The sequence below is a fragment of the Selaginella moellendorffii genome, unplaced genomic scaffold, assembly GCF_000143415.4.
Source record: "Selaginella moellendorffii unplaced genomic scaffold, v1.0 SELMOscaffold_43, whole genome shotgun sequence".
NCBI lineage: Eukaryota > Viridiplantae > Streptophyta > Lycopodiopsida > Selaginellales > Selaginellaceae > Selaginella > Selaginella moellendorffii.
The window spans coordinates 625,030-645,751 of record NW_003314304.1 but is presented as its reverse complement, the minus strand read 5'-3'; the positions used below and the strand labels follow the sequence as shown (position 1 = coordinate 645,751).

Here is a 20,722-nt window from a genome sequence, read left to right as displayed (position 1 = left end):
GTTTCCAATCGGGGATGTTCGTGATTGCCTGTAAGATCCACTCTGTATAAGTTGAAAGGAGTGTTGGTGCTGCTTGCAATGCCATTGTGATTGATCCTAAGCACAAATATTATTCCGTTTTTATTATTTTCTTAAAATGAAGCATGGGAGATCCCAAAGTTCATCTAAGTCTTCTCACACTAAGGAAATCTGGAAAGTTTTCTAAAGGCACAAACTTTTTCTGCAGCCAAACTAATATCTCTTGGAGTGTTAGAACACCAACATAAGTTATTCATATCTTTGAATTTATTTTTACTCACCTCATATATACCATGTGAAGATTGAAATCTGTGCCACCAACCTTGATTCATTGCATTTAAAAGTAACAATGTGATTTTTAAAGTCAACAATTACCACATGTTTATCATCTTTAAGAAATGTAGTCTCAGAAGAGCTTTTCATATAACACTGAATGTTCTCCTCTCTAGAAAATTTCCAAATTTATAAGATAAATCTTCAATTCCATATCCTTCTTTCAATTGATCATTTGCACATGGTCTTATTAAAAAATACATGTAACTGTGAACTATGATATATAGGGAGTGTAAGTTTTTTTACCAGATCAAGTGATATGCTTGATATTTGACAACCATTTTCTATTTCAATCATAATTTTGTAGTCATTAATTCTCCCAGGGTAACATACATCATGAAGGGTTTTACAGTTTACCCGCTCCAACCTTCTTGTATTATGTTTTTTGTTTAGGATTTAGAGTTGCATGTTAGGGTTTACGTGTAACACATGTCTCTAGAGCATACACAATTTCAATTTTAGTCGCTGGCGAGGTTCTGAGTCCAAATGGTTGGAGACTTAGTGGGTTTTTGAATACTTGAATTATTATAATTCACCTTCTCTAGGATTAAATCATGCTAGTGATCTTAATAATAAACCCTGGCAAGAAGCTGACACATTGTATGATATGATATATATTGCCCACTGGACAGCTGTGGAGAAAACCAAAAAACATATAAAACATATATTTTACCTCCTTGTATCAATTTACTGTGAAGTGTAGTGATTTGTGATTGTCAATTCAAAAAAGCACATTATGATTGCAAATATGAGTGACAAAGATGTTTGAAGTTATTTCCTGGAAGGTTCAAATTCACTTTCTCATAATGAGATTTTAAAGTTTAAGCCAAAGATATATATAGAGTGTAAAAAAGCAACACAACAGGTTGCCTTTAGTCACTCATTCATGCAACAATATTAGCAACTATATATTGTTACCTCGGACAAAAATAAAAAATTTGGGAATAAACAAAATGATCAAAAATAATGGAAGGGAAGTTCCACTTTGGGCACAAATAATGGTTAACAAAAATGGTGGTTCGTGACCATTAATGGCTTTTTTTGGTCTTAGGCCCTTTGTTCTTCCTTATGGTGGGTACAAGCAATAATGATTTGCAAAACCTATTTCTAGTGGAATGGGTAGTATGGGTTATTGCCTCCATTATGGAGAGGTAAGATATAGGTCCTTGGAATGTCCCAACAAGCATAAGATAATATCTCATGTTAATGTCATGGGGGAAGATGGTGGTGGCAAAGTTGAAAGGGTTGATGAGGTTGTTAATGTAAATTATGAGGAATAAGAGGTGAGTTACTTTTATTACTTCCCTCAAGCCTTTTTCATAGTGAATGCAAGCACTAATGTATCTTGTAGGCTTTATCTATGGATACTAAATCTGATTGATGATTGACATAAGAGCTATGTACAACATAATATCTGAAGACTTAGTAAAGTTATTAAGATTGAAAGCTAAGGCCATGTTACCCATATGTTTCTATTTTGTGGAAGGTGGGCAAGTAGCTAGAAAATTTGTGAGTGATGTTCCAATAAAAATATTCAAGTGAAAAAAGAGATTGAACTTGGTAGTGTTGAAGATACCAAATTTTCATATGGTGTTTGGTATAAATTTCTTCAACAAATATATCAAAAGGATTTATAGTGCTAGATAAAGTCATATAGAAGGACTTATGATGTGTCTTTTTAATTGCAAAAACACTCCTCAAAGGATTAAAATGCTAATTTTTTTACTGCAAGAGCCACTCAAAAAGCAGCTAAGAAGGGATGTTAGACCTTTTAAGTTCAAGTGATGGAAGCTGAAGGTGATAGTGACCCAGTTCGAACTGGTGATAAAGTTTATCCTGTACTAAAAGAAATATTAGAGTTATTAGCATGGAATTTAAATATCTTTCCAAAGGATTTACTACCAATACTACCTCTTATCCATGAGATTGATTATCGGATTGAGATTGTTCTAGGTTTTAAACCACCTAGAAAAGCTTTATATTGTTTAAACATCAAGGAGGTGGCTGAACTCAAGAAGTAACTCACAAAGCTTTTTGATAAAGGTCATATGTCACTAAGTCATCTTATAAAGCGTTGGTCCTTTTTGTTACGCATCAACATGTCAACAATCAATTTAGACTGGTCGGAGGATGTTTGGGCTTCATATGGAAGTGATCCATTAACAAAAGTAATCTTGCACCATGTAGAGTTGTCGAAGCAAAACCCTAGTAGTGAAGTAGCAAAGTTGTTAGTTGTGCCAATGTAAAACTTCACTTCTCAGTTCAGAACAAACTTATTTTCTATAAGTAAAAAAAATTATATCTTCCCTCTAAGGATTTGCAACAATTGTTTTTATAGGAACATCATAATGTTCTGGTAGTGGGACATGGTGGTAAATGAAAAACTCTTGCTTTATTGAAAAAGGGATTTTTCTAGTCTAGTATGGAAAATGATGTAGCAAATTACATCCGTTCTTGCCCTATATGTTAGTAGTGTAAGCAAAGAACTGAGAAGCAGGTTAAGAAGTTGTAGTGCATTCCAGCACCGGCATGGCTATTTCAAAGTGTGACACTTAATTTTGTCATTTGCTTGCTAAAGTCTAAGGGTTATGATACTTTGATGGTGGTTGTGAATTGGTTGTCGGAGATTTCACACTTCATTTCAACTATGGAAATAATGAATGCCAAGCAAGTAGCAAAACTCTTTTTCCATAAAGTAGTACAGGTTTGTAGTCTTCATGAAGAAATGATCTCAGATAAAGATTTGAGATTTACGGGGAAGTTTTAGGCCATACTATTCTAGTTATTCAATACTAAGTTGAAGTTTAGTACAATTTATCATCCTCAAACTAATGGGCAGAGAGAACGTTTGAATGCTGAAATTAAGGATTATTAGTGGTATTATGTTGTAGCGAACTAACGTGACTAGGTTGAGCATTTGGACACAACAAAATCTGTTATAACAACATATTTCATAGTGTTATTAATTGTTCTCCATAGGAGATGTTACAAGGGAATGCTCACGGGGTTCCTTAATAGATTTTTGTGCCAAAACCAATGTCTAAAGTGTTAGTCTTGGCTGTTGAGACTTATGTGAAGAAGCTATGCCACAGTTGATTTAGAGCTACTAATGCGATGGTCAAAGCTTAGGATAAGTATCAACATGATAAAGATCAGTATCATCACAATGTATCTTATCAAATGAGAGATCAAGTGTAGCTATCTTCCCAAAACTTGAATATTAAGAGATTTTTATCTCAGAAGCTATTACCAAGATATATTAGACCCTATCAAGTTTTGAAATGGATTGATGATATATCTTATTGGTTAGATCTTCCATATCCAATGTTCATAATGTATTTCATGCCAATTTATTAGCTCTATACACTATGGATGTTGCATATGAAGGGGAGATTTGTCTGCCACTAGAAGTTTTGAACAGTAAATCTGAATACAAAGTTGAAAACATTTTATCATATTGTCAAAAATGTGGTGGTCATACCAAAGAATAATTAATTAAGTGGCATGGTTATTCTACTTGTGAATTAACTTGGGAGCCTCTTAGTAATCTTACACATGCTTGTGACCTTGTCACAAAGTATGAGACTTGTAATAAAAAATAACTTTTGTAAATCTTTATAATAAATCTTGCAATCAATAAAGTAATATATTTCAATTAAACATTTTTTTTGTTCATTAGTTTTTGGGACAGTTTTGGCAGGCTGACTTTAACACTTTGATGTATGGTTATAATCTATAACCATGGGGATAATTATTATAGACTGATCACAAGTTCTTACTTTTCTCTCATTAATTCATTTTTTGAAAGAGACATAGTCATATAAACAACTTTATTTACCAATTTATAATAATTGTCTATATCTTTCCAATGTGGTTAATTTCTTGCTAAGGGGAGTTGGGCCTTTGGCTCTCTCATTATATCCCTGTGGGCATCATTCTTTTGTATACCGAGTGATACTTAGAGTAGCAAGGGTGGCTAACTTTATTAATCATTTCTTTGTTGGTAATGGCCAGAGGGTGTTTGAGTCTTAATGACTTTAGATGTAAGGAAAAGTAGTTCCATCACTCATTTAAATTGGTGTGTTTTTTATATAGTGTGCTTTCTGTTAACTTTTTGAATTTTTTTCTTGACAGTTTGTTAGACTCAGGTATGTATTGACGAGGATATTAATTTTCCCCAAGGGGAGGAGAGTATTGCGAATATAACTTTGGGTATTGAAAGATATTTATCAGTTAATTGTTATGCACACTCTCTCCTTATTACCACAACAACAAGAGGTTGGTATTGCTAGTTCCCTTTATGATTTCCACCCAAGTTAGTTGAAAAATTGGTCATCACGTGTGCACTTAACTAGATGAACATAAGGACAAAATTCTTAAATGTTATTAGTCAAACATACTTGACTTTGTTAAAGAAACTCATTCATTGACTTGCACTTACTAATGTTAGGAACCCATGATATTGATGTAAGTGACTAAAGAGAACAATTTGAAAGACGATCCATAGGGTTCAAATATAGAGAGAAAGGGCCTATAAATAAGAATGCACTCCTTTTTTTAATTAGTTAAGGGTCTTTGGATAAACATCCTTGAGTTTGAATAATACTAGGTTAGGTGATTTCTTAAGAAGTCCAAACTCAAGAATTTACATTTGGTATCAGAGGGGTCTTGGGTTCGACTTTATTGGTTGGCTAGGGGAATTACACCATATGTTAATTGACATTTGGCTAGTCTAATTTGTTCTTGTTAGGCTTGACCCGAGGGGTAAGGTGTCAAGAGAGTGGGGCTCTTGGGAGAGCTATAGCTCTTAGCTTCCATTCATGATAGCGTGAATTTGTAGGGAAGCATGATGAATTGTAAGCAACTAAAAAGAACGACTTGAGAGACAATCTATAAAGTTTAAATATAGAGGGAAAAGGCCCATAAATAAAAGTGCACCTTTTTTTCCAATTGATTAAGAGTCTTGAGATATTTGGGGTTAAGCATCCTTGGGTTTGAATAATACTAGGCTGGGTGACCTCTTGAGAAGTCCAAACTATCATTACATGATAGTTTACCCACCTTCGCTATCATGCCTTATGTGTTAATTCCATTTTAGTAATATATAGTTTACCCACCTTCACTATCACGCCTTATGTGTTAATTTCATTTTAGTAGTATATGGTATTCATAGTAAATGCCTAAAGTGTGTGTTCTTTAGGGGTATAGAGGGTTCCAAATGTATAGTATAAATAATGGTTGGAATGCATAATTAACCATTAAGGTATTAATTTGGCTTCCATTAGATTGTGTTGCTCCTTGTTCTATGCCTGGCCAGCTTAAGTCTAAACTCAAGCTCCATATTGCTCTAGTCAATAACATATTCTCCTTCTTATGTTAGGTCACTAGTATGCCAAAATTGTGTTACACACTGTTTAGCACCATTTAGCATGTAGATGCTAAATATGGGGTGCTCGTGTTTATAGGATTGAGAGTGTATTAAACCTTTGTTTCATAGTGTAATTAATTTGAAATTTAACCCCAAATTTAGGTATGTTATAGGGATATTAAAAGTTTTAGGATTGTTCCAAGTCACACTATGCTCCTACCCCTTCATTCATTAGATTGTATGCTCAAGAGGAGTTCTATGCTCTACTTCTTTCACTCCTTTGTTTTATGCTTAAGAGTTTGGCTTTGCCCCTTCATTCAGTGGCCTAAAGTCTTGAAACTTGGGTTTAGCTATACTATCCTTAGACACATGGCATGTGGCACATAGTAGGTGATGTGGAGGGTTAAAGTTCTACTTTGTAGTTATCCTATAATAAATCATCATAGGGTACAAGGTGAAAACCATATGCACTACAGTTAAACAAAAATAAAGTCTCTAATATGAAAATCACAATAAAGATTGCTATATATAATTAGTATGTGATAAGCATCATACAATCACATAAACAATGTTGTTAGATGATAATAATGATATATCATTTATAGCTTTAAATAACACACTCCTTAATCAACAATAGCATGGCATAGTATGTAATAAAAGCTAAAAAGGAAGAACAGTACAAACACAAATCTAGATCTAAAAAAGAATGAAAGAATAAAAACAAAAAGATAATTTTAAACACTAACTAAAACATTGTTAAAAAACTTCCAAAGATAAATTGTCCCCTAATAACTAATATTTATATACAATAATGGATAGATCAAATTCAATCTTAAATGGATAATCCATATACTATAATATTATAATTAGAGTATTACCAAAGATCATATCACCCACAGGAAAGGAACCTTGCTTGCCTCCAATCCCAATGTGATCTCCTCAAATTGCTTGGCAGTCATGAAGGAGATGCTTCCAAACGAAACATAGAGAACCACATGGAAGACAAGATTCATCTGGAGTTCTCAGGCTAACCTCTTTCAATCCAGTTGAATTGATCGCTTCTCCCTTGAGAGGAAACAATGGTCCAACAGGCACAAACTTCGCCCCGAATCCTTCCCTCATCGCTTCAAAAACTCGGAGCTCGATGTCATGGACAGAGTTTATCAGAAACCAAGAATCCCGTGTGATCCTCTTGGAGAGATGCAATGACTGCTCTTCCCTGACCTTCTGGAATTCTCTTCGTGCATGAAGAGTGGAATGTCTTGTGATCTTAGCTCCATTCCAGGGATGTAAGAGATCAGCTTGTCATCTCCCTCTATCACATTCTTGAAAACTTCCATGTTTTCTTAGAACAAACTTCTAGATTCATCGAAGCTTTACCTTTGACAGGAACGTCTCCCATCTCCAGGAGCTTTGGAACGTGGAATTCGATGGCATCCCAAGCAGCACTTCCCGGCCAAAAGCTCGCTCCAGCCAATCCAGCCTTTTTTTTGCAGCATGTGGAGCACTGAGATGGTAAAATTCCGAGACGACTCTGCTTCTCGATCGATCCGGGACAAGAGCTCCGCGAGTGGATCCTCGATGGACTCGAGGCGAATGTCCTGGCCATTATTCACAGGATTGGCCTCGCTCGTCCAGGATTGCTGCAAGGTTTCGTGGATGCTATCAACGTTGATGATGGTCATAGTGACTCCAAGGAGCGCGAGCTTGCGGGCAAGATAGACGAGTGGAACGACATGTCCCTGTGCTGGAAGTGGGATAAGAACAACGTGAAGTTTCGAGAGAGAGCCCATGGATGATGATTAGACCGGTTTAGAAAGAGGGAGTTTTGGGCTACTAGCATTTATGGGCTGAATTGGAAATTGTGGTTTCCTCTATGTCTTGTCTTTCATTATTTGTTTGATTCGCAATAGGGAACCATACAGTCCAGTATTAGGGTAATATTTAGTGGTGAGAATTCTACATTCTGGCTTGAAGCCTAGCAGACACATATTTGTTTTGTCCTTGTGTTATTTGTCACATGAAAACTTCCTACTCTGAATTAGACAAACAAGTTAAAGTTGAATTTATTACTAAGATTTGAGTTTATAAATTCTAATTCCTTTTAACAACATTTAAGGCCTTTAAAACTTTTAAGCTCAGATTAGAGAGTTTAGATAGTTTTTTATCAGAACCCCTTCTATTTGACTGCTTCTTTTGTGGAAGATTATGTAGATCAAATTCCTCACGCTCTGAGTGACAAGTGGAAGTCCTCTCAAAAACAATCAACTTGCATTGAGGTGCTAGCATTAACTTCCCCTCGTTCTTCACATCAAAGTATCTGATGGTCAAATCTCGCGTACAAGGGTTGGGCTCGTCCTGGTCGTAGTCTCCCATTGGAAACCACCATTGGCAGGGATACTCTATGTTGCCCCACAACCGGAATTTGTAATACCGGAGATTGGATCGAACAATTGCTTTCGTGACAAGAGTGTCCTTGGAAAGCTGGCCAACTTTAAAAGGATTTTGATAGTCCACCTTTTGAGGATTAATGTATTTCAACTCTAACTCCTCCACAGGCTTCTGGGCATTGTCCTTGCTATAAAAACTCACAATCGTAGATACCTCAAATCCAGAGAGAGGTTTGACAAGGATGAATCTCAGCTTGGTGAGCTTGAATCTTGCTTCTCGACCTGTTTTACCCAAAAACATCCACTCTCCGTCTTGATCCTCTTTCCCAAATACTTCACACTCTAGATTGTTGGTGTTGGAAGAGAATAAAATCTTCTCCACTTTCATTACCCTTGGGAGTTCTACAACTAATTCTTTGCTATGACCCATAAGAATCCTATCAAACCCTAATTCTTGGAACTCTTATATAGAAGTTTCACAAAAGGTAGCTTCCTTTTGAGAGGTTTCTTTCTTCGCTGGGCTGCTCCGGGGTCGTGATGATACGATGCTATGCAGCTGATGGGAAGTTGGATCAAACCCAGGAACTGTTTGATCGAAGTGGCATGGACTGTGATGGTACCCAGAAAGGGGACTATGATCGCAAAATAGAGTTGTTTGACAGGAGAGAAATCCGGTTTTTTGGGGTGTTCTGATATCAGCCTATGAAGCGCACGACCGGCAAGTGGTGGTTGTCTTCAAAAGCCATGATCATCACAATCCAGCAAATAGTGTTGCGGAGGCTCACTTGGGTTTGGTTGAAGACTGACAGTATCCACCAGGCTACGGCATTTCCCATACATATTCACCAGCAAGACCTGGATGCATTGGTCCTTGATCGATGATCTTGGCGTGGAACGCTTGTCCAGTTTCAAGCTTGCCGGCGTCAGCACAGGCACCCAGTGCTGCGATGAAAGTTATCTCGTTTGGTTTGATCCTTTCGAGCTGCATGGTTTTCAGCAGCTCTAGAGCTAGGAGATTAAACAGCTAGAGCATTGAGTTCTAAGTCACGATGTTTTGTTTCTTTGCGGGCGTGGAATCAAACACTTGCTTTGCATGAAATGCCTGCCCTTTTTTAGCATATGCAATTGATCATATCGTTCCAAGGCATTTCATACTTGTCAAGGATTACATCAAAGATCTTGCTTGCCTTCTCAACAAGACCATTGTGAGCAAACGCTTGCAGCATTGTAGTTTGAGCGATTACGTCCTTCTCAGGCATGAGAGCAAACATCCTCTCCGCATTTGCAATTTCCCCTGCTTTGGCATACGCAGTGATCATCACAGTGTAGACGTAAACGTTTGATTTCTCCATCGCATCAAACAAACGCTTCACTTCTTCAAGCCGGTTGTGCACTGCGTAAGCCGCCATCAGAGCACCCCAAGAAACCGGATTTCTCTCAGGCATCTTATCAAACAACTCTTTCGCACTATCCAGATCCCCTTTATGGTGAAATGCGGTAACCATCACAGTCCATGCCACTACATTCTTCTCGGCATTCGATCAAACAGTTCCTGGGCTTGATCCAAGTTCCCATCAGCTGCGTAGTGTCGTAACATCTCTCTTGGGCATTGCTTCGAACCATGCTGGAACGCCGTCCCAAGGTTCCATTCTGGGCAATCGCCAAGAGCAGAAGACATTGGGTCGGCAGATGTGATTGAAGGCCAATCTAGACCATGTCCCCACATGAGATTCGCAAGGAAAAATAATCTTGTGAATTTCTTTCACCCGGTGGGATTGCGTGGCAGATCGTAGGAAGAAAGAAACCTCTCGAAAGGAGCTACAAGGCTATCCAAGCTCCTGGGGTGGTTTAAAGTTTTACGAGTTTAGGTTAATTTAATGCAAGTCAAGTACTTAATTATAAGTATTATAAAGGAAATCTTAATCAAAGAAATGAAGGTTTTGACAAACTTTAAAATATTGAAATATAAAAGTAATTAAGTACTACTAAACTGAGTAGTTTAAAAAAAATTGTTGTGGCAATATTTAGTTTGCTTAATAGTAGTGTTATTTTTATTTATTGATCAAATGAAAATTTATAATTATAAACATGTATATAATTTATAAAAACAAGACTAATCTTATTGCATGTCAACAATTAGATGGTAGAATAAAAAAGAATATACTAAAAAGTGTTTAGAAAAATTTATAAATTATAACCATGTTTATAAATTATAGAAAATAAATAACAACCCTTAAATGGTAGAATATTCTAAAATATTCAAATATATTCTAGGTATATCAAGTTTGCTTTAAGTAAACCAAAAACAAAATTCATAAGAACCTTCTCTTTTCTAAAATTATGTTATTTTACTATAACGACTTTTACAAATGCGATATATGACAAATATAATGAGGAAAATGATGCTGACAAGAAAGAAGCGCAGGAAAAAATGTTTGCCTTGGATCTTGTCAATGCTCTTGCTGGGCTTGGCATTGTTAAAGGAGGAATTGATGGAATACCTCATATATTACATGTGATGTTGGTTAACATACAAATGTATTTTAGCATACATTACAAGTGAAGTTACAAAAATTTACAAAAATACCACAAAAAGCTAAAAGCTGTGTTCTTCAATTTTTCTTACATAGACATACTTTGATATACAAAAGATTTTCTAATCTCGTTAATGCAGTCTGTGTGGGCCAGCATTTCAATTGTAAAGGTGGAGAGCAGTGGGACTGAAGAGGCTGCTCGTGATCGCAAGGATGCCGTCTCCTGGGGGGCGGTCAGTGGATTCGCGCGCCAGAATCCCTCGTGATCTTTGTGCGCATGGATCTGGAGGGAGTCTTGGTCGAGGAGGTTTCCTTCACTCTGGCGATCGATGCCTGTGCGGCGATCCCCAGCCTGGAGCGCGGACGAGTCTTGGTTGCTGTGGAGTCGAAGAAGATCGCAATTCCCTAGACGCGAGAGCCGTGTTTGATTCCATGTGCGAGCGCGACGTGATCTCCTGGACGGCGATGCTCACTGCCTACATTGAATAGGAGGAAGCAGCGCTAGAGATCTTCCAGGCGATGAAGCTCGAGGGAATTCTCCCAAACCAAATCACTTTTCTCAACCTTCTGGCAACATGTAGCCACGCGGGAACGGCCACCAGAATTTCCAGGGCATAATTTCAGCCTCTCCAGATCACTATATCTGTATGATCGATCTCCTCGCACGGTGTCGGAGACTGCAAGAAGCCGAGCATTTCATCAATGAAATGTCCTCCCTGAAAACTTTTCCTGCTGCAAATCCTGTGCGACTTATCCACGACACCAGGCTGTGGCAAGGCATGCTCCTGAACTCTCTCAGCCTCCACCATGTTTCCACACTTGGAATACATGAGTCGACGCTGCTGGATCCACGATTACAAGCCCTAGCCCCAACTATGGCCGACAGAGGTAAAAGGCAGCGAGGACCGAAAGAGGATTCGGGAAGAGAGCGACGAGGCATACGGGCTGCTGCTATGTGCACAAGAGCGGATGCGATCGGTGGAGATGAGATATCGTCAAAGCCCGGAAAGGTTTCATTTCTGACAGGAAGCTGATGTATTTGGATCTGCTGCTTGAGAGTTGGGACAAGTTGTCGCCAGAGCACCAAGAGAAACACTAAGGCATCGGCCCACAGTATGTACTTGAAATGGCGCTGCAACAAATAGACAACGAGGCGCGGGAATCAAAAATGAGAATGGTGTTGGAGAAGTACCCAGCGCTTCTTTTCAAATCTTGGGAGTGTATCCACAAGAAGCTGAACGGCGAGGAATGGCTTGATGAAATCTATAGAGCTTGCTGGTACAAGCTGACACCGGAGGAGCAGTAGCAGTACAAGGACAAGTCCACAACATGGCATAGAGTTAACGATTGGCAAGTAAGTGCGTCAGTTTGCATGAATGTTTATGTTTGCTGCTGCTACAGGTCGAGCACTTGACATGGAATATCAGGGCAGTGGAGTAGACTCGTTTTACGATGCCCTGAACAAGATCAAGAAGGAGACTGATTTTTCACGTATCGTTGGTCTCTTCCAGTCCAGCGGCTGGGGTAAGTCGAGGGTGGTTCGAGAGTTACATCGGAAACAGGTTTGGGTCATTTACTTGTCGCTGGGTTCTGGCTCCTGTTATCCTCAGCCCTCATATTTTAGAAATGCTTTCCTCGGCCGTGCAAGGCAGGCACTGGGAAATGGAGATTACGCAGGCCATCTCGCATGCATGACCTACTGTCTGGCTTATTGGATCGCATGCATTGAGGAGCTGGGTGGAGGACTAGGGAAAGAGGAGCCGTGGGGGCTGCAAGTGTTTTCAAACATGATGACGGTAGATGGTGGAAAGGGATTTTGGCCGGGGGTGGAGAATCGGATTAAAAAACTTGAATGGAAACTTAAGTTTCTCAAGAAGATACAGGCTAGTACTCAGTTGAACTATGGACGACATGGGAGACTAAAGCCATTGAAGTCTTCCAGAGTTATATTCTTGAGGTCCCTGGCTTTGGGAATTGGTATGGAGATGACAGGCCAACTGTTGAAGCTGCTGTTTGTCTTCAATGAAGCCCGGTTGCTGTTACCTTTCCATAGATGGACGCCACTTCGAAGATCTACACGAGCGTTAGGTGGAACATGTTTAACTCTGTTCATAGACACTACATCCAGGGTCACCAATTTCTTAGAACCTGAGTGGTGCGATCCTTCTTTGCAGAGTCGGAATCTGGTCCTTGGGTTTTTTCTTCCGTCTCCTTTAATTGCCTTCTTTAAGGGAGATATCGGGGAAAACAGCACACTCTGCTGGCTACATCTACACAGGGGAATTGTTTTGAGGAGGTGGTTAGTAATGAGTGGATGCTCAAGTATGGCCGACTGCTTTGGTGGTCTCTCTACTTGAGCAACCTTGCTCAGGATCCTGCTATTTATGCATTTGAATCCTGCCAGGATCCTCACTGATTGCTTGAGCGTGCTACAGATGCATGTAAGGCAGAGGCGTTTTGAACGGTATTTGGGATTGTGCAGTATAAGCTTACCTTGGTTATATCACCTAGTACAGTGAGCATGTGTGCAGTACCATGTTGGCAATCAGATATGGGATTTCTATAGACTTTTGATCCAAACTCATGAAAGATCTAATTATGGGTCATATGCTAATTACATTAAATTGCCAATCTAGGTTATTTACTACATAGGTTCTTTCTGAAGCTGCATTAGTGTGTATCTAACAGTTAAGGAGACACCAGATGGCTACAGACTTCTATTTAAGCCTCTCCAAACATTATTGTCCAGGGGCATTGTAGACAAAGGTGAATAGGGGGAGCTACTTTTAAGGATCATACTCTTGGGGATAGAGGCGTTGGATTGGTTTCAATCCAAACTATATAAACTAGGGGTTTTGGGATAATTAAAATGCATGTTTTTGTGAGAGTAACTTCCTCCTCCTTTGATTTTGGAGGAGCAATTAGTGTAGTTATTCAATGCAATTTTAAACTTTTGAATTTGAATTTCTTGGGAAGTCATTCAGTCTAATATTATTTAAACCCAAAAACACTTAATCCTAAATATCATAAAACTCTTAACCAATTTAAAATGGGGTACATTTTTGTTATGGATCTTTTCCCTTTATATTTAAACTTTTATGAATCATTTTTTGAGTTGTTCTTTTTAGTCATTTAACCTTTCAAGTTGAGCCCAAAATCTCAATATATGGTGTGATTCCCCTAATTAACTAATAAAGTCGGACTTGAAACCTCTTTGATATACTGACATTCTCTATCATTCTTTTAGTTGCTTATAACTATGTGGTTGCAATTGAATAATCAGGCTTAGTTGATGGCAGCATTTATAGTATATGTTACAGCACTTCTTGCTCTTACTGTCAATCTTCACATATGGCTGAAGTTATTCTATGGGAATCCTAGAGATGATGTGTACCATTAGTTTAATCACTTTATTATGATTGCTACCTATTATTCTTGAGATGATGTTTAGCGTTTACAAAGGACAACATTGCCATAGTACAATAATTTGAGCGCAACCACTCATGCAGATTAGAGCATTCTTTTGGATATCTTCAAGTATGTATTTGGACATATTGATGATTATGGTGAGTGATTTTTAGGCCACTTGAAGCTATCCAATAATGCAATTTGGGCATTTATTTTTAAAGCCTCTTGCTTCATGCAGGAGCCAAATATGTTGGAGCGGATCAAATTGAAATATTAAGGCCAACACTTTCATCAAGATCTTATGGGATTTGTATATGCATTTGCTCCAATCATCCTTTACAATGTTTTTTGACTGACACAATATTATGAGACATTGCCTCTTCCACTTCTTGTTGTATGTCTTTCAACTCCCCTTCATGTGGGAGATGGTCTTATTCTAATGGAGATTGATGTTGTTGCTCTTGTCCAAAGACAAAGACGAAGACGTGATCATGGTCATAATATCTGTTGTTAGGAGTGGCCACACATATTATCATTGTTGGCATTTTTTGGGTTGGCATCCTCCATTTCTTGGGTGCAAGCTTTGATATTAACAATGTCTCGTTAATGCTACTATAGTAGAAGGTCTTGGCATAAAGATTTTTCTAAGAAACGAGGAGTTACATGAGTAGTGGAGGGTCCTTATGTGAATAAATCAGTGACCCCTCCATCTTTCTTTCAAGAGTACCATCAAAGGGTTCATTTGATATCAGTTTATTCAATGCTTACTTTTCAAGCCCATTTTTATAAAAAAAAGGTCTTCTTTTATTCTTTCTATATTAGTTGATATAAACTTGAGTTTATTTTCTATTGTTCAGCCTATTGCTATATGTTGCTGTCTATAATTATATCATGTGGCAAAGCCAATCTTTATTCTTTATGGCAAGGGCCTTATATATATATATATATATATATCTGTGTGTGTGTGTGGGATAAAGAGAACTTAATTGTGCGTATAGGAGATCTCAAGCTTGAATTCAATTATTGTGAGTGATACTAAGTTTAATTTTTGACCTCATCCTTGGTATAGATTGATTAAAGCACAAGTATACCAAGTATAACTTTAAGACTTCGCCCCCTTGTTTCATATTTATGTTTTCTTCATTCCTCTTACTTTTGTTCCCTTTCATCCTTTTGTTTTTACCTTTGTTTCCATCACTTTTATTTCCCCATTATTTCCTATTGTATTTCCATTTTGCTTCTTTATTCCCTCTCTAGATCCCTTCAACAGTCTTTGTGTTGTAATGGTGGATAGACTCAAGAAGAAGTATATTGATATTTTTAATTTTGACTTGTTGTTTGGGGCTAAAATTGTAACACATCATCCTATTTTAATTGAGGATGCTTGTCCAATCAAAATTCTTGTTTAACATCAATCATCAAAGGGGATTAAGATTTTATGTGTGAATATCAAGGAGATGTTAGAGAAGGGTATTATTTGAAAGTCTTAAGTCCTTAAGCATGTGAACTTCATCTTCTAATAAAACCTGATAGGAGTATTCACTTCTGTATTGACTATCATTTGTTAATGAGGTGACTATCTCAAATATGTACCCTCTTCCTCACACTATTGATCTCCTAAATTGTTTGGGGAGAAGTCATTAGTTCATGAAGTTAGATTTTTATTGGAGGTGACTACTGACTTCATCAATGATATTTTGATCTACTTGGAGAGGATGTAAAAGAAGCACATCTATAATGTTTGTAATGTGTTAAATTGATTGTAGAAAGTTGGTTTAAAGCTAAAGTAGTCAAAATGCATATTTGAATCCAAAGATACGATTTATCTTAGGTACTATATTTTTTGTGAAAATTTGTAAGTTGATCCTAACAAACTTATGGCTATTTTAAAGTTCCCTACTTTGAAGTGTATGAATGACATGCAATGCTTCTTAGGTAAAGTGCAATATCTCAATTTTTTTGTTGATCATCTTTTTGATTGTATTATATCATTGCGAGCATTGTTGAAATCGTCAATATTATTTTTCATCTAATCTGTATGAGACACAAATCCCTAAGCCCCAAAGTGGAGCCAAAAGGGTGCTATATGGTAGTGGCTAAAGTGGAAGCCAAACAAATATAACACATTTGGAATAGGAGCTCCAATTGGGACAATCGAGAGTTAAAGTGGAATTCCTAACGAAGTGCTTGAGGAACAAGCATGAAGCAAGCAGTGAGTCTCTAGAAAAGGGACACAAAAGGACCACCACATGATATGTGAAAGTGTCAAGATGGAGTTTAAGAAGGAGTCTCAGAAGGAGTCCAAGATGGACTCGAGTTCGAGATGGACCCGAGATGAAGTCTAAAATGAAGTTCAAGATAGAGTCTAAGATGGATCCGAGATGAAGTCCAAGATGCATCTAAGATGGAGTTCGAGATGGAGTCCGAGATGGACTCGAAATGGAGTCCGAGGTCGAGTTCGAGATGGACTTGAGGTGGAGTTGATGTCAAGACTAAGACTGAGACTCAGCCCCAAAGTGGTTGATGGAGAAGCTAATTTACTTGCACGAAGTAGCATTAAGGTAGCTTTAACTGGATTCTCAGAGATGGTCTATTATGCTAAGCTTAAGTTTGTACTTTGTTCCTTGGGTTTACCTATAAGGTGTTGAAAAGGGTTGTAGCATTCATTTACTATAACTCGTCGGTTGATCCATTAGCACTTGGAGTAGATAGTTGGATGGAGAAGATGTGTAGTTGGGGCATTGACATCACTAACACTTGTGTTAGTGGAGGTGGCATTGTTATTTCAAGTGATGAGGAATTTTCCTTGGACCTTGATTTTCTATGTCATTTTTTTTTTTAGTGTTTTGGCTTCACATTGGATCTTGAAGGTGATTGAAGAAGAGTGTTAGTGCAATGTGGATATCTAAAGATATGGTCTTTGTGATCAAGCCTTGGATGTTCATTTTGCACTTTGCGGATGTCAGTTTTGGATGTCGGTTATATGGGCAAAGATGTTCGATGCTTAAGCATATTGTTGGATCATGAGAATTTGTGTTGAGGTGAACCTATGTGAAATTGTTTGTAGGAGGAAGTTGGTTGAATCTTGAAAGTTTGCAATCCTGGACTGAGAGTCATTTTTTCTCTAGGATGGAAATTTTCTATAAATTTTCTTAGACTTCTCCAATGGCTGATCTGTTGGTCACTTTGCTAAAAACTATTCCATTTTTGTAAACAAGTACAAACTAGTGAATTGACTTCGGTTAGCTTAGACTTTGGTAGGTAGTTTGTATGATGCAACCCAAAAGGGATGCTGACTTTTGAGGCTAAGGCAATTGAGTTGGATAGAGTCTAGAGTTGGTATAGAAAAGTGGTCGTTACACTTTTCTAGAAAGGTGACCCTTATGCCTTTCTTCTATAGCATTGTGCTTGATGGTAGATTGCACCTTGCATTTCGCTTAGACTTTATGAGAGTAATGAGCTCTTATTGATCTTGATTTGGTCTTGGTGGCTCTATGCCTTAGCTAAAGATGGTGATATCCAACTTAGTTGTTTGCGGTTAAGATGTTGGTACCCGTATTATAGCTTTGTCTATGAGGAGGTTGTGTACCGATATAGATTTATCTCATGGTCATCACTTTAGTTTCAACTGAGTGTTGATCGTATAACTAGCCTCTTCAAGACATGCTTAAAGCTAGTGGCTAAATGTTTTAATGAGATTATTGCGGTTGAGTTGGATTCTAGTGGTCATTTAGTTTGTGCTTGTCTATGAACTTTTATCTCATACCTGAGGTATCACATTCATATTGGACAAGTATATGACTTGATGATGTGAGTTTAGTGTTTGGGTCTTGTGAAGACAAGTTGAACAGTGATTGTTAGTTGCTCTGCGACTAGTGATTGCTCATAAACTTCATCGAGGATTGTTTGACACTTGCTTCGCTTGATGATGATTTAGCAATGATAGACTTGCTTTACTAGATGATGTTGCGGAGGATCGTATCATGGCTTATATGGGTTTTCTATGTTGACATGTTGATTAATTTGTCGATATCGTTTGGTTACGTTTAGTCCATAGTGTTGGATTTCATTGAGTCTTAGACGTGGTGAATCACTCCTTGATGAAGTGTTATCTGTAATTGAGTTTTGCTGAAGGGTTGGTCTCGGATACTGGATAAAGTATCTTCAACTTTAGTTAGCTTAGTTGGTAAGAAGTTTTAGGTGGTGATTCACTCATGCTTTCTTTTAGCTTTGTTATGGTGTTGATGGCATTGAAGTGATGCCTTATCATTGACATTGTTGGTATTGGGATTCAGGTGAAATAAGATGTCTTTCTATAGGATTTATATTGAGTTTCATTAGTCTCGATGCAAATAGCGTTGATGATTTGGTTGTAGCTTTATGTTATTAGCATTTGTGCATTTGCTAGTTAGTAACTATATTGATGTTCAAACGAACTGAGTGGCAAGTCGAGTTAATTGTGTTTTAGACGAGATTGTTTAGTAGAGGTTGAGCTTTAGCTTTTCCTTGAAACGTGATTCAATCATGGACTATACGAACTCTACTAAGAAAAAGAGTTAGTGATCGATATTGAAAATGTTGAATCCTTATTGGATTTTAGTTGGGATATATCAATCATTGATGATTTCTCTTGGGCTTATTATGAAGTGACTTACGTCTTGTTATAGATGGATTCATGGAGGATCATTTAGTGATCACTTGTTGAGCATAGCTCCATTGTGCTTAACTTTTGGATTGATGCAGAAATGCTCTTCATTAGCTTTGGCATTATGAAGTTTGGCTTATAAATGTGTTGAGGAAGATACTTTGGGTTCCACCATGATTTCTTCTTTAGCATTGAAGTTAGCTTTTATGAGACTCGTGATCATTATTACGCAAAACTTATCTATAAGCTTCTTCAAGCTTTTGGTTCCTTGAGTTTTGTGCTCATTGTTCCATTTGTTAGAAGTTGTTGGGGAAAGCATTTTGGCTCCTAGCTTTGATGTTGAAGTTGGCTTTTGCATTTAGCAATCATTGATGATGATTACCTATCATCTAGGATAGTTGATTATCCTTGTCAAAGGTTTTACTTGATTATTGTTGATCTAGAATGATTTGCTATTCTTCGGGATGGTGGATTTCTTCTTAGATGATGATTCTGCATATATCTTTTTGATGGGATGATTGATGATCTTTCATGATGGTTAATTGTTCTCTTTGATAGCTAATGGCTTTTTGCAATACCACATATTTTTTATGGTTTGCTCTAGATTGATCTCTTGGGTTTTAGACATCAATAGGATGTTGCCGATGTTTGCTTAAGCAACTCTGGTTCCTTAGTATTATGGACCGACATCTATTCAGATTAGCTTTTGCAATAGTTGGCATGAATAAGTGTTTGTTGGTCTTACTATATTCATTTTGTTCTGTTGATTGTTGCTCGAGTTAGTTCTGATAGATTGGGATGTTATTTTCTTTGGGTGATACGTTCGCGAGCATTGTGCTTGTCAGTCAATGATATTTTGTGTTCTTTGAGTTATCATTAGTAAATTGTTTGGCACACTGTCTACCATCTTCAATAGTTCAGTTTCATCATTGAGTTTCCTTGATGATACATTTACTATTGAATTTTGTTGGATGGTGAATCCTATGTTTTTCAATGATAATGATCTTGGTGGTTCCTATCCTATAATATTGGTTTATCGGATGATAACTTACTTGGAATACTTTTGTGTTTTAATCTAAGCTTTATTCATTGATAATTAAGTCTCTAAGATATCATTGTCTCTGACTTTGATATTATCCATCTATTGATCTTTGAGTTTGGGTCAGTATAGGCAGACTGGCTTCGGCACTTCATGTGCATGGTGAAATCTCTAGTCATGGGGTAGCTACTGTCGACTGGTCACATAATCTGCCTCTCTGTCGATGTTCCTATTCCGTTAAATGGGCGTGACCGTGTAAACAACTCTAACTACCTGTTTACAGTAGTCTATCTAAACCTTACCGACGGGTTTGGTTTCTTTGCTCATGAGGGTTGGGGCCTCTGGTTTCTCTCTCTATGTCCCTGCAGGCAGGGGCGTATCACACTTTTGTAGCTAGGCGACACCCAAAGCAGTAAGGGTGGCTGACTCTGTTGGTCATTTCCTTGTTGGCGACGGCTAGAAGGTGTCTGAGCTGGTAGCGCATCCGCGTTAGACAAAGAGGTTGCCCCCTAACTCATTTAAGTTGGTGCATTTCTCACATAATGTGAGCACCGTGAACTTTTTCTAGAGTTGTTTCCTTGACGGTATTCTAGACTAGAGTATGTATCGACAAGGACATCAATCTTCCCTAGGGGGGGAAAGTGTCATGAATGTGACTTCGGGTATTGAAAGTTATTTGTCGGCCAGTCCTTACGGACATTCTTTCCTTACTGCCACGATGGCAGGAGGTCGGTATTGCTGGTTCCCTTTATCAGCCCCTCTTGTTCAAATGTTCGTTTACTGGGCTTAGCATCTGTACTTAGCCAGATGGACATAAGGTAGGAACTCCTATATGTTTCTAGCTGAGCATACTCGGCCTAGCTCTTAGTTCTTTTTTGCTCTGTCTTGCACTGGCTTGACAAGAACCCTTACATATTGAGATTAGTCCCTTAATATCGCTGGATGATAGTTTACCGTGTTTGTTAAACACCCTCGCTATCATGCCTT

At 37.9% G+C, this 20,722-nt stretch overlaps 1 protein-coding gene across 1 annotated transcript; it reads right to left on the bottom strand.

The window, feature by feature from the left end:
- Positions 1–8,929: 8,929 nt before the first annotated feature.
- On the bottom strand, positions 8,930–9,614 carry LOC112349828 (pentatricopeptide repeat-containing protein At4g02750-like). Its single transcript, XM_024684951.1, has 2 exons — positions 9,297–9,614; positions 8,930–9,091 (listed from the first exon to the last, which is right to left on the bottom strand). Exons 1-2 carry the CDS (start codon positions 9,612–9,614, stop codon positions 8,930–8,932), a joined length of 480 nt encoding a protein of 159 aa, XP_024540719.1.
- Positions 9,615–20,722: the final 11,108 nt, after the last annotated feature.